General features: G+C 28.2%; 4 protein-coding genes across 7 annotated transcripts; 2 read left to right on the top strand and 2 right to left on the bottom strand.

Moving 5' to 3' along the window:
• The first annotated feature begins 906 nt into the window (after positions 1-906).
• On the top strand, positions 907-3,138 carry Sgt1 (suppressor of G2 allele of skp1). Its single transcript, XM_011643232.3, has 5 exons — positions 907-1,089; positions 1,173-1,289; positions 1,638-1,836; positions 2,137-2,339; positions 2,628-3,138. Exons 1-5 carry the CDS (start codon positions 1,048-1,050, stop codon positions 2,733-2,735), a joined length of 669 nt encoding a protein of 222 aa, XP_011641534.2. The 5' UTR covers positions 907-1,047; the 3' UTR covers positions 2,736-3,138.
• On the bottom strand, positions 2,944-5,227 carry LOC105429961 (mitochondrial potassium channel). Of its 2 annotated transcripts, none has more exons than XM_011643230.3 (2): positions 4,933-5,227; positions 2,944-4,297 (listed from the first exon to the last, which is right to left on the bottom strand). In XM_011643230.3, exons 1-2 carry the CDS (start codon positions 5,095-5,097, stop codon positions 3,473-3,475), a joined length of 990 nt encoding a protein of 329 aa, XP_011641532.2. In that variant the 5' UTR covers positions 5,098-5,227; the 3' UTR covers positions 2,944-3,472. The 2 variants fall into 2 exon arrangements, with proteins under 2 accessions (XP_011641532.2, XP_011641533.1); XM_011643231.2 differs by having other exon boundaries at positions 4,989-5,185.
• Positions 5,228-5,351: 124 nt separating this feature from the next.
• ema (C-type lectin domain containing ema) lies at positions 5,352-11,989 on the top strand. Of its 3 annotated transcripts, XM_089080186.1 has the most exons (15): positions 5,352-5,771; positions 5,976-6,038; positions 6,125-6,253; positions 6,380-6,513; positions 6,589-6,746; positions 6,894-7,123; positions 7,201-7,393; positions 8,324-8,980; positions 9,308-9,434; positions 9,583-9,737; positions 10,013-10,174; positions 10,278-10,416; positions 10,651-10,954; positions 11,037-11,167; positions 11,230-11,989. In XM_089080186.1, exons 4-15 carry the CDS (start codon positions 6,399-6,401, stop codon positions 11,667-11,669), a joined length of 2,811 nt encoding a protein of 936 aa, XP_088936312.1. In that variant the 5' UTR covers positions 5,352-5,771; positions 5,976-6,038; positions 6,125-6,253; positions 6,380-6,398; the 3' UTR covers positions 11,670-11,989. The 3 variants fall into 3 exon arrangements, with proteins under 3 accessions (XP_088936312.1, XP_088936311.1, XP_088936310.1); XM_089080185.1 differs by having other exon boundaries at positions 5,352-6,038; positions 6,589-6,737; XM_089080184.1 differs by having other exon boundaries at positions 5,352-6,038.
• Positions 11,990-12,751: 762 nt separating this feature from the next.
• Hrs (Hepatocyte growth factor regulated tyrosine kinase substrate) lies at positions 12,752-18,192 on the bottom strand. The gene is made up of 11 exons (XM_011643235.3): positions 17,997-18,192; positions 17,847-17,931; positions 17,487-17,562; positions 17,231-17,419; positions 16,419-16,693; positions 16,270-16,345; positions 15,251-15,427; positions 14,605-14,960; positions 14,220-14,533; positions 13,847-14,142; positions 12,752-13,770 (listed from the first exon to the last, which is right to left on the bottom strand). Exons 1-11 carry the CDS (start codon positions 18,031-18,033, stop codon positions 13,171-13,173), a joined length of 2,481 nt encoding a protein of 826 aa, XP_011641537.1. The 5' UTR covers positions 18,034-18,192; the 3' UTR covers positions 12,752-13,170.
• Positions 18,193-18,753: the final 561 nt, after the last annotated feature.

The raw sequence follows: 18,753 nt of genomic DNA, 5'->3' as shown, positions 1-18,753 counted from the left end.
AGAAAAGGCCATTGCACGTGAAAAAATTTTAGTGGTAATCGTAAGGTCGTAAGCGACTTGACTACAACTACAATCGATTATTTTTAGATTAGGAGAATAATTGATTCTGATTGATCAATTTGCTTATGATCGATTACGATTACGATTAAAATTTTTTCACGTGCAATGGCCTTTGCAATTGTTGTAAAAATCTTTGATATGATTGGATCATGGATGAAAAAGCAAAGCTCTCATTGGGTATCGCTCATCGCTCGCGGCGAGTCAGGTGCGAGAGCCATAAGTTTGCACGGTGACGTTAATCCGATTTAGTGACAACCGTAATTAGTGATTTCTTGCATTTAATTGGAACACATTTTTAGATTTAAAAGAATGTACCAATCGAACGCAAGATTCCGCATTAGAACCCCGTGGATCTGTTCTTTTTAGCTGAACTGGCTGCACTCAGTTTAGAATTTATCTTTTTTCTTCCAGTGTAAAAAAAGAAATAGCGAATTCGATTGAGTGCTCCCTCTTTCACTTCTATCGATATTGGTAAAAGTGAGAAGGACGACACTCAGTTCACACTGGTGCGCCCAATTGAATTCGCTAAAAGATAAACTGTGAACTAGTGCAGCCAGTTCAACTAAAAGGAACAGATCCCGTGTAAACATTTTTGTGTCATTTGCTAGAAAGCACCATATGTTATTGCTACGTTCTCGACTGTGATTGGCTGTGATTCGCTTATTGTTTAAATTTTTTTATTGTTTACGTTTTTTTTTGTGCCATAAAATGCGATCCATTTGGTGCTACAAAACATTCAATGCTTCAAAACATTTTTGATTGGTCAGTTTATACTATTTTTTGTTCTGATTGGTCAATTAAATACTACTACTTTTGTAGCAGCGAATGGATCGCAGCTATAGCCTTTATTTTGCAGCATCTTCCCTCCTCCTGCCTCCAAGGTATATAATGACACGAAGATTCCAGAAGATTGAAAGTTGTCGATTTAGCATTGAGTTTAACCGTTTTGTTGTTATGTAATATAATCGAATAATAAACGTGAAAAGAATGGATGCAAATAAAACTGCCACCCAAATTGAAGCCGACAAGGTAAGTACATATGAGTAACTTAGTGTAAATATGTAACCTCAAAAAAAATGATGAGACTAAAGTATGATTGATGATGTTTATAGATGCCCATATCTAAAGATAAGATAAAATATGAGTGGTATCAAACAGAGACTCATGTTATTATAACGATATTTGCTAAAAATACAGAAAATGTGAAAATCATTTATGGAGAAAGTACTGTATGTATCTTTATTAATCTATTTGCTAGTAGATAATAGAGTAGATAATATAGTATTGAACGACATTGTTTAGGATATAATTATATTTGAAGACATAATATTTCTTATATATCTCTTTGAAACTATTTTTAGATAACTTGATATTTAATGAGATGTCTGGTTAGCCATATATAGTAACTAAATTGAAATATTTTATGATTATTTTTATAAAAATTAATATTACAAATTTATACAGATATAATATTACAGATTGAAACAGTTGTTGATAAATAAGGCTAGATAAATAAAACTATAAACAAGTTTAATATTATTTAAATATTTCAACTTTTATCATATTAAATTTTTCAGTTAAGTGTATCTGCCAAGTTGCCATCTGGTAATGAATATAGTTTAGAATTAGATTTGGCTAACTTTATAGTGATAGAACAATGTTCATACAAAGTATGGCCATCTAAGATAGAAATTAAATTAAAAAAACAGAAGGATATTAAATGGATGACACTAGAGGGAGATCCAGTGCAATGTACAGTAAAACCTATACCAAAAGGTAGATTATAAACAAATAATGTAAATTATAAAATTATTTATTATTTCATGGAATTTGATAAATATAAAATTATATATGAAAAAGTGGATTGTTAAACAATTTTGCACAATATTTAGCAAATATTCAAGATGATATTCAAACTTATATTGTTAATAATGTTTAATATCTATAATTGTTAATGATATAACATCTTCAATTTATATTTTTTATTATTTGATTATTATATATTTCTTTTGTAATATTATGATATAATATATATATGCAAGTAATATTTTTTTAAAATTATACACACTATTTTAGAAATACTCCAAGCTCCAAGAGAACAACCGTTTAAATATCCAAGTTCTTGTAAAATACCAAGAGATTGGAATAAGGTAGAAAAAGAAATAGAACGACAAGAGGCAGCAGAAGAAACTGAAGGTGAGGCTGCAGTGAATGCTCTCTTCCAAAAGATATATGGTAATGGATCAGATGAAGTAAGGCGCGCAATGAATAAGTCCTTTGTAAGTAAAATATCCTTTATTATCAAATTAAACATAACAAACGAAATGAAATTAACTTTATGAAATAATTTGTTTTTTTTAATCAAAATTAAATTCTTAATGAAGTAAATTTGATTTCTATGTATGACTTTGTATATTTGCCAATGAAAATTAATATGTTAAAAACTATATGCATGTAAGATGCTGATTTTTTTTTTTAAATTATAATTGGAAATTTAATTTAGATATATATGTATAACCTATTTAATACAGCTGATATTAATATATATTTTTTTTTGTGAAATACAGCTAGAATCTGGTGGAACTGTCTTAAGTACAAATTGGGAAGAAGTAGGACGAAAAACAGTTGAGAGAAAACCACCAGATGGAATGGAATGGAAATCATGGAATTCATAACTTATAATTTCTTAATTATTTTATTTTTGCATGCAATGATCGTGATTAATCCTCACAATTATCATCTATTATCTAATTATCTAAAAATTTTAGTAATAAAAATCTATGTGTTGATTATTCACTTGGAACTGATATCTTTTTGTATGTATTGTGACATAATACTCAACTCAATAATAATTTGCAGTTTACAAAATCTTGAATGGCTAAATAAGATATATAAAATCATTTATTAATATATATATTTACAGTTTACATTACAATGTAATAGATGATTTAACATATAGATTTACAATTGACAGTTATGATTATATAATATTATAACACATACAATATCTAAAAATAAATCTTTACATTTTGTCTCAGTTATAAAGGATATAAAGTTTTTGGCTTGACATATACAAAACATGGCTTTTATTATCTTACAAAACAAAACTTTGTATTTTGTTCTCAATATATATTTGCATATTAGCTATATATCATACATGTACACTTCAGTACATATATATATATATATTTATATTTATATAAACACACACACACACACACACAGTATATATGTGTGTAATCTCAAGTTTTAATATAAATTGTAATATGTGTTACCTATTACAAAAATTTCCATAAATATCTTGTTTCATTATATCAGAAAGAGATATAAGATTTGCAAATTGAACCACATTGAGTAATTGTAAATTTTTAATAATACACATAAATTATTTGTGTTACTTATAAAAAATATATTATCCACTTGCATAAATTCCTCTTTTGAAATAATTCAATCCCGAAATCAATAAATTTGCTGAATATTTAGCAGAAGTCATAAAAATATTAGGTATAATGTTAGGCGCAATATTAGATGTACTGGATTTATTGCTGTTTTCCTTATTTTCTTGTTCCTTCTTGATATTTGCTAATTGTTGGGAAAATGTAATGTTGAGCGAATGCAATGTTTTTTTAATATCAGATAATTCATTCGTATTTGCTTGAAGTAACAATTCGTTTTTTTCCTGTGCCGTTTGTATAGTATTTCGTACATCTAGTATTCTCTTGTTATTAAGCATCATTGAACCAATTAATGATGCAATTGCTAATACAGCAGAAGCAAAGAAAGATAAATACTTATATTTTTGCGCATGTAAATTTTGACTATCATGATATTCTTTTATAGCCGTTGCTAATTGTGTAAAATTATCTCTTTCTTCTTTCTCAGATAACATTTGCTGGTTAATTACTTTCTTTTGTTCTTGTAAATACTTGTGTTCTACTATTGTTAATTGCACATATTTAGGATCATCTCGCTTTGTTTGAACTAATTCTGCATAGATATCTTGTAATTTATAAGTGATATCTGTTAATTCTTTATTCAAAGTTCTCCTGTTATCCTGACACTCAAACAATTTATTTTGAAGAGCAATCATTTGTCTTCTTGCTGCCTCAACCGTATCTAATCCTATCAACTGGTTGTACCGTTGCCACCATTTAACAATTTTTCCTGACAATGGTATGTTTGACTCTAATGCTTTAATGTTTAAATCTTGTATCATGATAACTTGGTTATTAAGTTTCTACAACATAAAAATTAATTTTATATGATTGTCTTATTGTATAAAATTTTAACTATAAAATATTTTTCGTTTTAAGAAATCTTTATGTTCTTGAATAAACTTAGAATAAACTTAGATTTTTTTCTTCAATCAAAATATAAAGTAAAAATATTTTTATTTTGTTCGGTCATTTTTTTCTGTATATGCAAGATACATATACGTATACACACCACACACAAAGAATTCAAAGCAATTAATAATTGAAAGTAAAACGTCTGGATACAATTTTAAATTGATATTAGGATATATAATTTGATTTATATTATTTCACAGGAAATATAGGAAAAAAATTATATCATTACATAAATATAAAAAAACTAAACAATTCAAAAAGAATATTTTATATCAACAGTCCTAAATAAGGTTAAAAATCGATTCCAAAAAAGCGATGAGATTTCATATGCATTAGGGTGTGTGTGTGTGTGTGTGTGTGTGTGTGTGTGTGTGTGTGTGTGTGTGTGTGTGTGTGTGTGTGTGTGTGTGTGTGTGTGTGTGTGTGTGTGTGTGTGTGTGTGTGTACATATACGTGTCTCGCTATGCAGAAAAGGTGACTGAACAAAATAAAAATACATTTATGTTATATATTTACTACTTACTTTTGCAATGATATTATATTGTTTGGTCGCGATATTCTGTGCATTGGTAAACTTACTCTGCACTTCTTCTGCGACATTTTCCGCAATTCCCTTTGCGTTATACATTCCACTTCTTTTTAATTGTTCGCTGATTATTTTAATCAATTGTTGATAACGCTTTATCATTATAATAAATCAAGAAAGTGGAACAATTACAAATGGAACAATTAAGCAGAATAAATGAAAATTACTACACGTGACAGATGTAAGTAAAGATCAGTTGGTTTCCCATGCGGTGTAACTTCCGTAAGCATAACCTGTGTCATCCAATCAAATCGTCTCAGCTATTCTATACAAATCCGCCTAGACTTTTATTAGATGATTTGATTGGTTGACGCAAGATATGCAAGTTATGCAAGTTACGTTGCATGGGAAGGCAGCCTAAGCATGTAAATTCAGCAAGAAATCTAGCAGCCGAGAAAGCAGCGTGTGCCGCCGGCTTAAATTTTTTTTTTTTTTTTATGGATATGGCTTTAGGTCCTATCTCTATATAATATATAGTATATGTGGTGTGTGTATATAGATATATATGGTGGTATACTATGATATATCGATGTACTAACCCAACCTAATGTCTGACATTAGTAACTCCACTTATCAGTCATGACTTCTGAAAAAGAAATTGTATCAAGCTGAACTCTGATTTATATCATATAAAATTCAATATCTGTAAATGATTTTACCGGAGGAATAAAATTAATATATTATTGGGTTTAAAACAATGGTTGATTGAGAGTTTAACGTGCATATAGGCAAACAAGAACTCTGTAAAAAAAAATCTTGACTCTAAGCAATAAAATGTAAGGATCGCTATACTCATACTAGTTATCTGTTTATTAGCATATCTGCTAATTTATATGAGTACAAACTCGATGAAACTGTTAATTTTGACGACTGTTAATTTTGTCATGTGAGAAAAAAGCATTTACTATCAGGAAGTAAAAATTGAATGGAATCGAATACAGGCACGTCCCTTGCTTGAGATAATTGAAAATGTTTCGCAGTCGGAGCTGGTTCGGTGGTGGACTTTGGAAGCCCAAAAACCCACATTCTCCAGAACATCTTAAGTGAATATAAATATTGACTGATATCATCATTATATAACAAGATTATTGACAAGATATATTTATATATTTATTTATGTTGTCTTTAGATATCTGTACAATGTCTTGTCAAAGAATCAGACTGTGTCTGAGAATAATAGAGGTTTATTGGTTGAAACTCTGCGTTCGATAGCTGAGATTCTCATATGGGGTGATCAAAATGATAGCAGTGTCTTTGAGTAAGTAGAATATAGTAACAGTTTTATTCTTTGATTCTTATTAATAAATGATATTTCTAGAATTAAATCAAAATTAATACTTAATATAAAAATATATGATTAATAAAGTATATAATATGTTCACAGCTTTTTTCTGGAGAAGAACATGCTTTCGTTTTTTCTACGTATTATGAAACAGAAATGTGGAAGCTATGTTTGTGTTCAATTGCTTCAAACATTAAATATTTTATTTGAAAATATACGCAATGAGACATCCTTATGTGAGTCTTATAGAAATATTTCTTTTTTATTAAATAATGATAATCTTTAATGATTAATTTATTTTTTATGTTTAGATTATCTATTGAGCAACAATCATGTAAACAGTATAATAGTACACAAATTTGACTTTAGTGATGAAGAAGTAATGGCATATTATATTAGTTTCTTGAAGACATTAAGTTTGAAATTAAATGCACATACCATTCATTTCTTTTATAACGAGGTAAACGAGGTATACAAATAATATTCTGTGTTTGTCTTCTGTGTTTGATTATTATTAGAATATGGCTTTTATAATAAGATACATAAAATGTAGGTCTGATTATATTGAAGTTATTTATTCATTGAGAGAATTATGATAAATTTCTTCTGTTATCAGCACACCAATGATTTTCCACTATACACAGAAGCAATCAAATTTTTCAATCATTCAGAAGGTATGGTACGTATAGCAGTGAGAACTCTGACGCTAAATGTGTATCGTGTTGAAGATGCATCTATGTTAGCTTTTATAAGAGATCGCACAGCTGCACCGTATTTTAGTAATCTCGTGTGGTTTATTGGTGATCATATTATAGAGTTAGATATCTGCGTCCGAACTGATGCTGAGTAAGTATCAATATTAAAGTCTCTTTTTTTTCTGTTATTCTGTTATTCTGTTATTAATAAAATGTATTCTGTTCTAGTCATCAGAGTCAAAATAGATTATCAGATTTAGTTGCCGAACATTTGGATCATTTGCATTATTTAAACGATATTTTGTGTTTGAATATATCAGACTTGAATAAAGTTCTATCGGAACATTTATTACATAAATTACTAGTTCCATTGTATGTCTATTCTCTGATGAAACACAAAAATGTTTTGTGCCAAACTCAGGTAGGAATTGAATTTTCATTATTTTTTATGATAGGAACAAGCAATATATAGAATGTTTTGAAGTTATATAAATATAGAATGTTTTTTATGTGATGCTCTCGAATAAGCGTATTCAAATTTTAGCTTATGAGCCAAATATTTCCATCTCTCTATTGTTTCGTAAACTGAAATGAAAAAAGAAATAGAAAAAGATAGATATTAGCGCCTTGATTTATGTGTCGTAACTAATAGAGCAAAATGTCTTTTCTTTCCTTCTCTATCTTATTCTAAAAGACAATGGACAAGTGGAAACATTTGATTTATAAGCTAAAACTTGGACAGATTTACTTTAACAGAAGAATCAACATTTTTTTGTGATAAAATTCCGTTCAAATAGTTTTTAAATGAGTATTATTTAAAACTGACAAATAAATATTTTAAGTTACAGATAAATCAAGAGTTAGAGATATAGTTGTTTTATTTTTTTCTAAAAATTTTATAATAGTTATGCATATCTAAATATTGCTACTCCGAGTTGTTATCTGATCTTTTTTTAAGCAACAGTTAAAACTAAATTAGATATAAATGTGTTTATATCAAAAATCAATATCAATTATAGCAAAAATCTCATCCACAAAAAATAATATTGGAAAACTTTCTTAAATAAATTATATTCAAAATAATGATATTTAAAAATATCGTAATTTTCATAAATTTTTTAGAGAAATAGCAAAAAAATAATGTACATTGGTCTTAATGCATAAACTTGGAACATGTTAATTTTAAATTGCTTTTATTTAAAAATTACTGCATGAACGTAATTTTTCTTAAGAGAAAGTTGCTTTTTCTGACACAGAAAATCATACTACATTTTCTACATGCATAAATTTTGAGACGATATAATATTGTTAATAATTTATTTTTTTAATAATAAGTAACTTTAATTTTTAGGATGAGAGAAAACATGTCAGTGTTGTGGTAGCACTTTTTCTACTTTCTCAAGTCTTTTTAATAGTATCGCATGAACCTCTTGTACATACATTAGCAGCTGTAATGCTTATGTCTGATTTAGAGATGATCCAAATTGGAACAAATAGAGTTCTTGAAAAATTTGGAGATATAATATCAAATAAGTCTGTCATTTTTTCGCCACCAAAAGAAACATTGGATAAATCTTTGGAAAATTTAAATGAAACTCACTCAACAGCTGAAGAATTTTATAATCAAGAAAAAAATATAAAACATATAAACGAAATAGTTAAAAACACAATTGACAAATCACAAGAATTTAATCAACCAAGTACATCTTTTAGTGACGTTTCAAACTCAATAAATAGTCCTACTTTAGTGAGTACATCAGCGGATACAAGCATTTCAAGTGAAGAGAATTTAGAAGAAATGAAGCAATTAAATGTGACAGATGAGGAGAAAGAGCAACGATTAGCATTAGAGAGTCCTTTAATACCTCAACAAAGTCAGAATGATATACATGAATCTTTAGCAAAAAAACCATTTCTAGAAACAATAATAAATTCCTTATTATGCATAGAAAATGACTATGCTGCCTTATTTGCACTTTGTTTATTATATGCTTTAGCTAATAACCAGGTAATTATATGTATGTATATATACATATATACATATACATATATACATATACATATCCATTCACTAAGTATATGTATGTGTGCTTATATATTTTATATATATATATATATATATATATATAAAATATATAATTATATATATATATATATATATATATATATATAAAAAACATTAAAGAATAAAGTGGATCTTTTTATCAGAATATATATATATATATATATATATATATATATATATATATATAATATATATATATATTCTGATAAAAAGATCCACTTTATTCTTTAATGTTTTTTATATAATAAATTAATTCTGTTATTTGTACAGGGTATAAGTCGTAAAATTCTGGGTATAATTTTGTTTCCATTCCATAATAATACGTTGGCAAAAAATTCATATAATGAATTACTCATGGACAGATTGATTCATATTATAACTTTAAGCTGTCAAACGAGTGAGTTGTATATCATATATATATTCTACGTATTTTTATATTTTTAACTATATATTTTCTTATATTCTCTGTAATAATGTACGAATTTAGTGATTACAAAGAATTTAAAGAAATAGCTGAACAAGAATATATATCAATTTTTTGTTAGATTCCAAAGTAAGACTCGTTACATTAGAGTTAACTATCAAGTTGTTAATACAATTAACGGTATCTGAAGGACAATGCTTATTACGGGAATCACATTTAGCAGTCATTGAAGCTGCAAAAGAACAAAGTACATCTCTGTTAAAAAACTTTTATAAGGTGTGTTGATTATCATTAAAATATCATTAGATGTTAAGATACATATATAAATATTTTTTTTTGTCTCCTACAAACGTTTTATACGTACGTATGTGCGTGCGTGCGTGTGCATGTATATGTGCGCGCGCGCGCGCGCGTGTGTTACACGTGCACGCACGTACATACAAAAAATATATATATATATATGTATTATATATATATATATATATATATATATATATATATATATACATACATACATACATACATACATACATACATACACTTTTTTCTAGAGTGAAGATATCTTTTTGGATATGTTTGAAGATGAATATAATGAAATACAAAAACGACCGTTGAATGTCGAGTGGTTAATGATGGATAGCAATATTTTGTTGCCTCCTACAGGCACACCTATGACTGGCATTGAATTTAGTAAGAGGCTCCCATGTGGTGAGGTATATAAAAATGAAAAGAAATTATAATATTTTTAAATGAATATATAATTAGGGAAATGATAAAATTGTATTAATGTATTAAAAAAAGACAATGATTATACAGGTGGAAAGAGCACGACGTGCAATAAGGGTTTTCTTCTTAATAAGAGAACTATCTTTGACGTTAAATATGGAAGTAGAAACTCAATTACCATTGACCAATCCAGTTAACTGTGTACAAGTTAACAACGTTCTTGATCTAAGTAAAAATTATTCGTTTCATATATCTAATTAATTATTTGAAAAGAGTGACAAAGTTAATTGTTGCAATTAAATATTGCAATATTTGTAATATCTTTTTTTTGTAATATCTTTGTAATATCTTTTGTAATATCTTTTTATTTGTAATATCTTTTGAAATATCTTTTTTTATTATTGCTTGTGATTAAGTAAAATTAAATAAACATAAGATTTGTCACTTATAACTTTATTTACAGATAATAGTGATTTGATTGCATGTACTGTTGTATGGAAAGATGGCCAAAAAATTCGGCGTTTCTTAGTTATCGATGTTGTACAATTAATTCTTGTGGAACCTGATATTAGCAAGCTTGGATGGGGTGTTGCAAAGTTAGTTGGTTTTTTACAAGACATTGATGTGGCCGGTGACAAAGATGATTCAAGATGTCTATATCTGACAATTTACAAACCATTAAGTAGCAGCACAGGCAATCGTATACCGTTACTATCGGCTAAATTTATTTTTGATGATCATATTCGATGTATGGCAGCCAAACAAAGGTTAGTTTCATAATATATTTCAAGAAAAGTCTTATAATTAATTGTTTTAATTAACTAAATTGAGTTTGGTTAAATGATCTAGATTGACAAAGGGACGAATAAAAGCAAGACAAAAGAAAATGAATCAGATTGCAAGATTGCTAGATATACCAACAAGTATGCCTCATTGTTCAACTCCACCTAATTATGCCTTGCGTAGTTTACGATATGAACGTAAGTTTAAAGTTGGAGTTAGTTAACAGAATTTTTGCTAATGATTAATTTAAATTTTTTAGGTGTTGGACGTAGTCAGAGACCCCAAAGGGATCAGACAAGGCCAATGTTTATGGTGAATAAAGTTCCTGGATTTGCTGCTCAAATGCGTAGGGAAAATATTAGGCCAATAGCATCGTCGAGTTCCAAACGTGACGATGTCAATTCGAACGAGAGAGGTCATGAAAATGGTTTGCGATCTAGAGACAGTTCGCCTAAAATGCCAAGACCACGAAGTGAGGAGATTCCTTTAGAGGACATATGTATTAGAAAAGCCTCTCTTACGTCCAATGGATTAAATGTACCGCAGATGTGCTCAGAAAGGAGGGATAGTCAAGATACTATTTCAAATAACGCCGAGTCTTTATCTGTAATTAGAAAACATTCTGAAGAAACATCTTTTACGTCTCCACAAGGGCAAGAACCAAAGCCACGTAGGAAAGGTCAAGTGGAAACTGTGTGATTGCAATAATTAATTTGGCAAATTAATAATTCAAATTAAATGCATCTTTTACAAATTTTTAAAGATTGAATGAAAATGTGTATGTAATACTTTTAAGTAAACGAAGAAAATCTGTTTAACTAATTTAATAATTTAATAAAATCTTCTTAGTATAAACATTTTATTTTATAATTACTAAACTTTAATTTTTATATTTTTGTCAAATATGTGATGGTAATAACAAATGTTAAATAAATTTACTTCAATGAAAATTTTTATTACTAACACAAAAAAATGTAGAAAGGGAAAAGTGGAAGATATTAAATGACATTATTAAATCATTGTAAACTTTTCTTTGTCTTGAAAATCACTGAGGATTCTTATTGATAAATATATCATATTTTAATTTATATAAAGGACAATGGGTAAAATAAATAATTTCATCTAAAAAATATAGTGTATACTATACATGTTATCTTATGTCTCAAATTTCTGAATAAAAGCAATAATTTTATTTATGTAAAATCATGGAAAAATTATTAAAATTTGTCTTATAAAAGAGAAGGCGGGAAGAGAAGGATTAAAATAAATTGTTTTAAATATGAGTAATGATAATCTTGTTTTAATTTATGTCATAATACACCATATGTTAAAGAGGTAATTATACAGTTTATACCTCTCACCCCAAATATGGATGAAACTATGATGCTCGTTCGATGCGTTTTTGCACAAAACAAAAAAATCTGGCAAAAATAAATCGCTCTGCTTCGCCAAGTAAAATATCATATATTGATGATGAAGTTTTTTTTGAGGAGGAGGGGTTGCTCCCGGTTGGAAGGTAAAATAGTGCCTTCAACTTCGCAAGGAATTTAGCACAGGTCCTCTATCTTCCTTGTGTGTTCTTCTTCGTAATCTATTACTGAGGGTTAAAAAATCTGTTATATAAAAAAAAATGTAGCATATATGCATACTCTGTGACCACATGTGCATGATCGAAATGCATATGAAATATGAAAGCAAAAAACACAAGAAAAACATCTCAGAAGCAGGGAGGGATGGAGAGATAATTTTCTTATATTAATGTAATATAATATACATAATAATTAAATTGTATTAGAAATTGTATCTATTTTATTTTATTTTATATATTAGAGTACATCCCAGGATACATATATGCATAGATATATAAACAATTTTTTTAAGGAACGTAGCAAGAAAATTTTGGTATCATAAATTGTAATATATAAATGAGAGAAAATTAATCTATAGTAGATTCACATCTTTCTTATCCTACTAATGTAATGTTCCTTTAAATATATATTCATAATTTATTCTAAGATATTTTCTAAAATATTTTAGTATATTATAAGTCAATAATTAATAAATGTAAAATCATAACTTTATTGCCAGAGGCAAAATTTCATTTTGATAAAATACGCAATTATATCTTAATAATATAATGCTTTAATTTAGAAAAAAAAGACATTTTTTTATTTTAAATATATCAAATAATACTATGTATTCAATCAAAAGAGATAAGCTCTGCTGTTCTAGGTTTTGCATTTTCTTCATCTTGCGAAATTTCTGTGGTTGTAGTTGAGATTGGAGGAACAGGTTGAAACTGCATTGATTGTACAGGTGGAACTTGAGTCATTCCTTGCATTGTTTGAGAACCAGGCAAAGTTCGATTTGTTGCAGGAATAGATTCACTGCCAGTTCCGGCAGGCACTTGAATAACACCCGAAGGTTGAGACGAAATAACAGCATTAGAAACATGCGCTGGCATTGAAGATCCTTGGGTACCAGGTAATGCGGATGTTTGTTGTGATCCTATTTGCGGTGGTATACCAACGACAGTGCTATTAGATATGTGGCTACCCGAAGTTACTGGACCTGATGAAGGACCCATGTGTCCTTGAGGTATTGGAGATAATCCAATCTGAGTTGGAGGAGGAGCTTGCTGTGGGATTTGAGATGAAGCACATTGTTGAGGTGGTATATGAGGTCGGCCTGCTGAAGTTTGCCCTTGTGACACAAGTACCGTAGAACCTTGTTGAGGGCCTATCTGATGATTACCCGGTGGTTGAAGCTGTTGAATAGGTGGTGTCATTTGAGGTGGCATCTGGAAAAATATTTATAAATATTTAAATTTTTTCCAATAGGAAAATCGGTAAATATACAGAAATTAGTAGGCTTACTATTCCTGGGCCTGATACAGTCACATGACCAATATTTTCTTGCCCTTGAATGGATGGATCTGATGATTGTTCCGGATTAGAAAGCGATGGCATCATGTGTACCGGCAGAGTATTCATTGACGGCATATTATAACCCTGCATAGGATATTGATTCATGGTTGGTTGACCATACATATAGACTCCTTGATTTGTGGGTGACATAGGATTGTAATTAGCTCCAGGAGTTGGATAATGAACATGACGGACAGGTGATCCTTGGGAATGTCCCATAAAATCTGAAACTGCTTGATAACCGCCTAGAAAAATAAAATAGATTTAAAATTTAATAATCTTAACAATAAAATAAACAATAAACAATAAAATAAAAAATTACCCATTATATATTGTTGTTTTTGTTGTTCTTGACGCATTTGCATTTCTCTCTCTTGTTCTTGAATCTTTCGTAAAGCTAACTGACGTTGATATTGTAAATACTCTTGTTTTTTCTTTCGCATAATTGCTAGTTTTTGTGCCATTAGCATTTGTCGTTGCCTTTCAGCTTCTTCTGCTTTTCTGCGTAACTTCTCTTTATGTTCTTCCCGAAGTGCATCTAAAGCAGCTCTAGCATCCTTCATTTGAGTTAATTTATCTTGTAAACCTTCGTAATACACTCTACTATCATCTTGTTCTTGAATATATCTTAATAATCTATAAGAAGTATTGTTTTGTGATTAATATAAAAAATACAATATATCAATAAAATTAATGATTAAACATACCTAGAATGCATAGCTGTTATATTCATAAACAAAGTTTGAACAGAACTATCATTGGCAATCGATCTACCTCTTGAAGAATTACTTTTCATCCTGTTTACAAAAATTTCGACTTGAGATCTCAGACCACTTACAAATTCTTCCATTTGAGTATCAATTTCGCCATTTTCTTGTTTTACTAGTATAAGTTTTTGAGGCATTGGACTGCTTATATTAGGCGCAGATGGACTAGTCACATCCACTCTTGATCCATGCTCTTCGTTTACAGTTTGTCTTTGTTCCCAATATTTGCGATTTAAATATTTAGCAAGTTCAGGCTCAATTTCATCATCATCTTGTACCCGTGATGGACTAGGATCCTAAAGAGAAAAATTAGATTACAATTAGTATTCATAGTCAATTTTTATATTTAAGAAAGTCTTAAGATAACATTTCAACTAATAAGATGACTATATAAACTTATTTAAGACGATCTTAAATATAACGACAGAAACTATAGATATTGACCTAAGATTTTACATACAAGATAAAACAAAAACTTTGCCAAGAGTATTAAGATAATAATAATTTGATATTTTATTATATAATAAGATAGCTTTTCAGTAGATAATAAGTTATGTAATAGGGTGAAAACTTCAAAAAGATTTACAGGTGATGGTGGGGGAGAATACGTTGTTCTAGATATAGGAGTTGGATTGGATTTTAAAACACTTGTAGCACGTTTCTTTTCTTTTTCTTTCTGTTCAGCTTCACTCTGACTTAAAGCTATCGCTAGATTTAATTCTTCCTCTTCTCGCAATTCTTCTTCTGTTTTTCGAGCTGGAACCTATAAAAATATGAAGTATACATAAATTATAAGTATGTGTATGTATGTAAAATTAATTATATAACAATTACTATTTCAAAGAATTACATTAGATTCTAAAATAGATTATTTTCGAAAAAAATTTCTTCTTTTTGTATCTATTAAATTTAATATTTATAATAATAATTACATCAATAAATCATACATATAAAATTTTATTCATACAATAATGCAATTTTATGAAATTATATTACGTTATTTTTAATTATGTCTTTGTAATTATTTTAAATACAAAAATATCTGTGCAAGGTACTGCAGAAAAAATTAAATTATTAAAAAATTTCATTATATAAATTTATACTTTTATGAAGTTAAAAATAAAGATATGTCATTTAATCCTATATTCTTATCTTATATCTCATCTTGATCATCTTGACTCTTCATTGGTAGAGTAAGATGATCAAATATCATATAGATCTCTTAAGAATTGTTAATTAATTCTTAATTTTTTTATTGTATTTTGGTAAGATGATAGAGTTTGAGGTATCTTTTTTCTTCTCTTAAAAAAACTTAAAGTTCGTAAAATTATAGATTTGTTTTCTGTTCTTGCATTGGGCTGCACTAAACTTTCTAGTTCATTTCTGTCAAACTTCAAATATATATTTATTTCATTTTAAATATTAAGTACTAAATATATACTAATTTAGCTACAAAAACAGTTTGAATGTGAATATAAGGACACCAGTTGTTTGTTTACAAACAAGAACAATTTAACAATTGGTTTATTCAAATATTGGCTTATAAAATGAATAATATATTTTTATTATATATACTTATTATATATTCAAAATGTAAATACATACTTGTTGCTGTTGAGCCAAAGTGCTTTTGAGATATTCAGCTGGGAGATCTGTATCTTTGGTCTGCGTTGTAGATGGTCTGAAAAATTGTAACATTTAAGAAATATTCAAATAATATAAAGTGTGATAAATGAAATAGAAATTTCACTAACTTGTTAACTTGTTCATAACAAGCCTCGCAAACCCGCACTTCTTTTTCAATTCCGAATTTTGGTAGAGTAGAAACCTTGCTTGAACATTGACTACAAAAGACTTGACCACATGCTCTACAATGATGTTTTCGTTGGACCATGCTAAAAGTTACGCGACAACGATGGCATACTTCACCATCTGCCCATGCAGGTGCAGTATCCGCTCTGAACATAGCATCACTTTCTTTTAAAACAGGAAATTGATAACCTTCAGCTTTCATTATATTTAATGTATCCTAAAAAACAAATAAGAACATTTAAGGCTTGGTTCTCTTGCCACAGTTATATCGGTTTTATGATATTATAAGCACAAAATGCAGTAATTTTCTTGTAACATAGTTTTATTTTTCAGTTTTGTAGTAAAATGCATATATTTTCATAATCTTTGAAGATGCAAAAATATACCAGAAAGTGAATTATAATAATATTGTATAAAAATTGATAAATTGTGAAAACTCTAGCTATTAGAAATTATCATGTAAGAGCTAAGAAAAGTATTATTATTTCATGAATTATTTTATACTTCTAGATGACATATTGGAAAGATATCTTAGTTTCTGATATATTTTACAAATTTTAAGAATATGAAAATATTATTTATATTTAAGAAAAAACTAAAAATTAAAGTTATATGTTGCAAGGAAATTACTGTATATCATTTCTCACTTATGGTATCATAAAATTAACTTGGTTGCTCAAGAAAGTTAACCTTTAAAAAGATAAGGCAAAGTTATATATAAAAAGTAAAATTATAGCATGTCATAATTTATCACCTGAACTGTCCTATATTTAGGACTATGTCGAAATGCATGAGCCCAAGCTTGTATTAGCTCTAAAGTTTTTAATCTAACATTTTCATGTGGAGAGGTTTTAACTAATTCTTTTAATTGTTCCATGTATTGTTTGGTAGCAATTTCATCATGAATCAATGTCCCACAATTTTTTACACAAGATTCCAGTACCTAAGTGAACATTAATAAATAATAATGAAAATAATAAACATAATTTTTTTTTAAATTTATATCTTACCAGTAGAGCATATAATGCTACATGTGGATTACTGTTTATCATCTTTTTCTTTATAGCAGTAAGAGCAACTTTTGGCCTAAATATGTAAAACATTTAAAAATAAATAGTGATAAAAATATAAATTTTTTTTTAAAATAAAATCTAACCTAATCTCTCTCTCTCTCTCTCTATGCATATGTACATATATATACATATATATACATCATACATACATGTATACATACATGTATATACTTATATGTATATGTGTATATATATATATATATATAAAATACATAACAATATATCATTGTGTTCTAATTGTTCAATAAAAGATATAAACTAATACTAAATATAAGATACTTAAAAAATTACGCTTACTGAACATCGCTTTGACGTATAAGATCGCAAATTTGCATAATTGTAGGCCAGTCTGGTTCTAACTGCAAATGGCTCGTCGCCTTATCTATAAGCGATTAATATAATAATAATTTAGAATTCCTGATATTTTGAATAAATTTCAAAGCTTACCCAATAATTTGTCAAAATTAGTCGAACTGCGAAACATCTTGTTATGCTAACAAAATTCGCGCTTTTATCTTTTTGAAGCTTTTATCACGTATATATTGCACAATAATATGCAGCAGTTGACTTGCGACAGTTGCAATGCTTAACAATCCTTCAGTTTGCTCCCATTGCTCTTGGACTACGTTTAGAAATGGTTGCACAACGATTGAGTAATTCGTTAATGTAATTGGTTAAATCTAGGGATCTAACAGTAAAAACCAATAATCTGCACTCACTTTGGCTGCGTTTCGATGTTCACTGCCAGTACTGAAAATATATAGTTCATGTCACGTATATTATAGATTTTCAGTAGCTGGCAGTAAATATTGGAATGCAGCCTTTGTGTTTAGTGGAATAAAACAATTAGTAAGTAATCAGTAATTGGTCTTTATCGTTAAATCTTTAAATTTAAATCAATTACGCTGAAGAATTAGTTTCAGTCCACAATAGATATTTAATCTTTAAGCCGTAAGAAATTGACCAATCATAATCGATTATTCTTTTCATATTCGATTATGATTGGTATAATTTCTTACTTCTCAAAGCTGAAATCACTTATTTTGGACCGACATTAATAGGAACTCTGATCAACTTTTTTTTTTTTGAGCTTACATAAACTTTTTGCAAAGCACTGTCTGGACTTATTACATTGATTATTTGTTTTTTTATTTATATATTAAATAGAAATAAATTTTTTATTTTTAACTTTTAAAAAATACTT

This window comes from Pogonomyrmex barbatus, unplaced genomic scaffold, assembly GCF_055798465.1.
Source record: "Pogonomyrmex barbatus isolate J1 unplaced genomic scaffold, ASM5579846v1 scaffold3, whole genome shotgun sequence".
Taxonomy (NCBI): Eukaryota; Metazoa; Arthropoda; class Insecta; order Hymenoptera; family Formicidae; genus Pogonomyrmex; species Pogonomyrmex barbatus.
The sequence above is the reverse complement of the archived record's forward strand: the minus strand, read 5'-3'. Positions and strand labels throughout refer to the sequence as shown.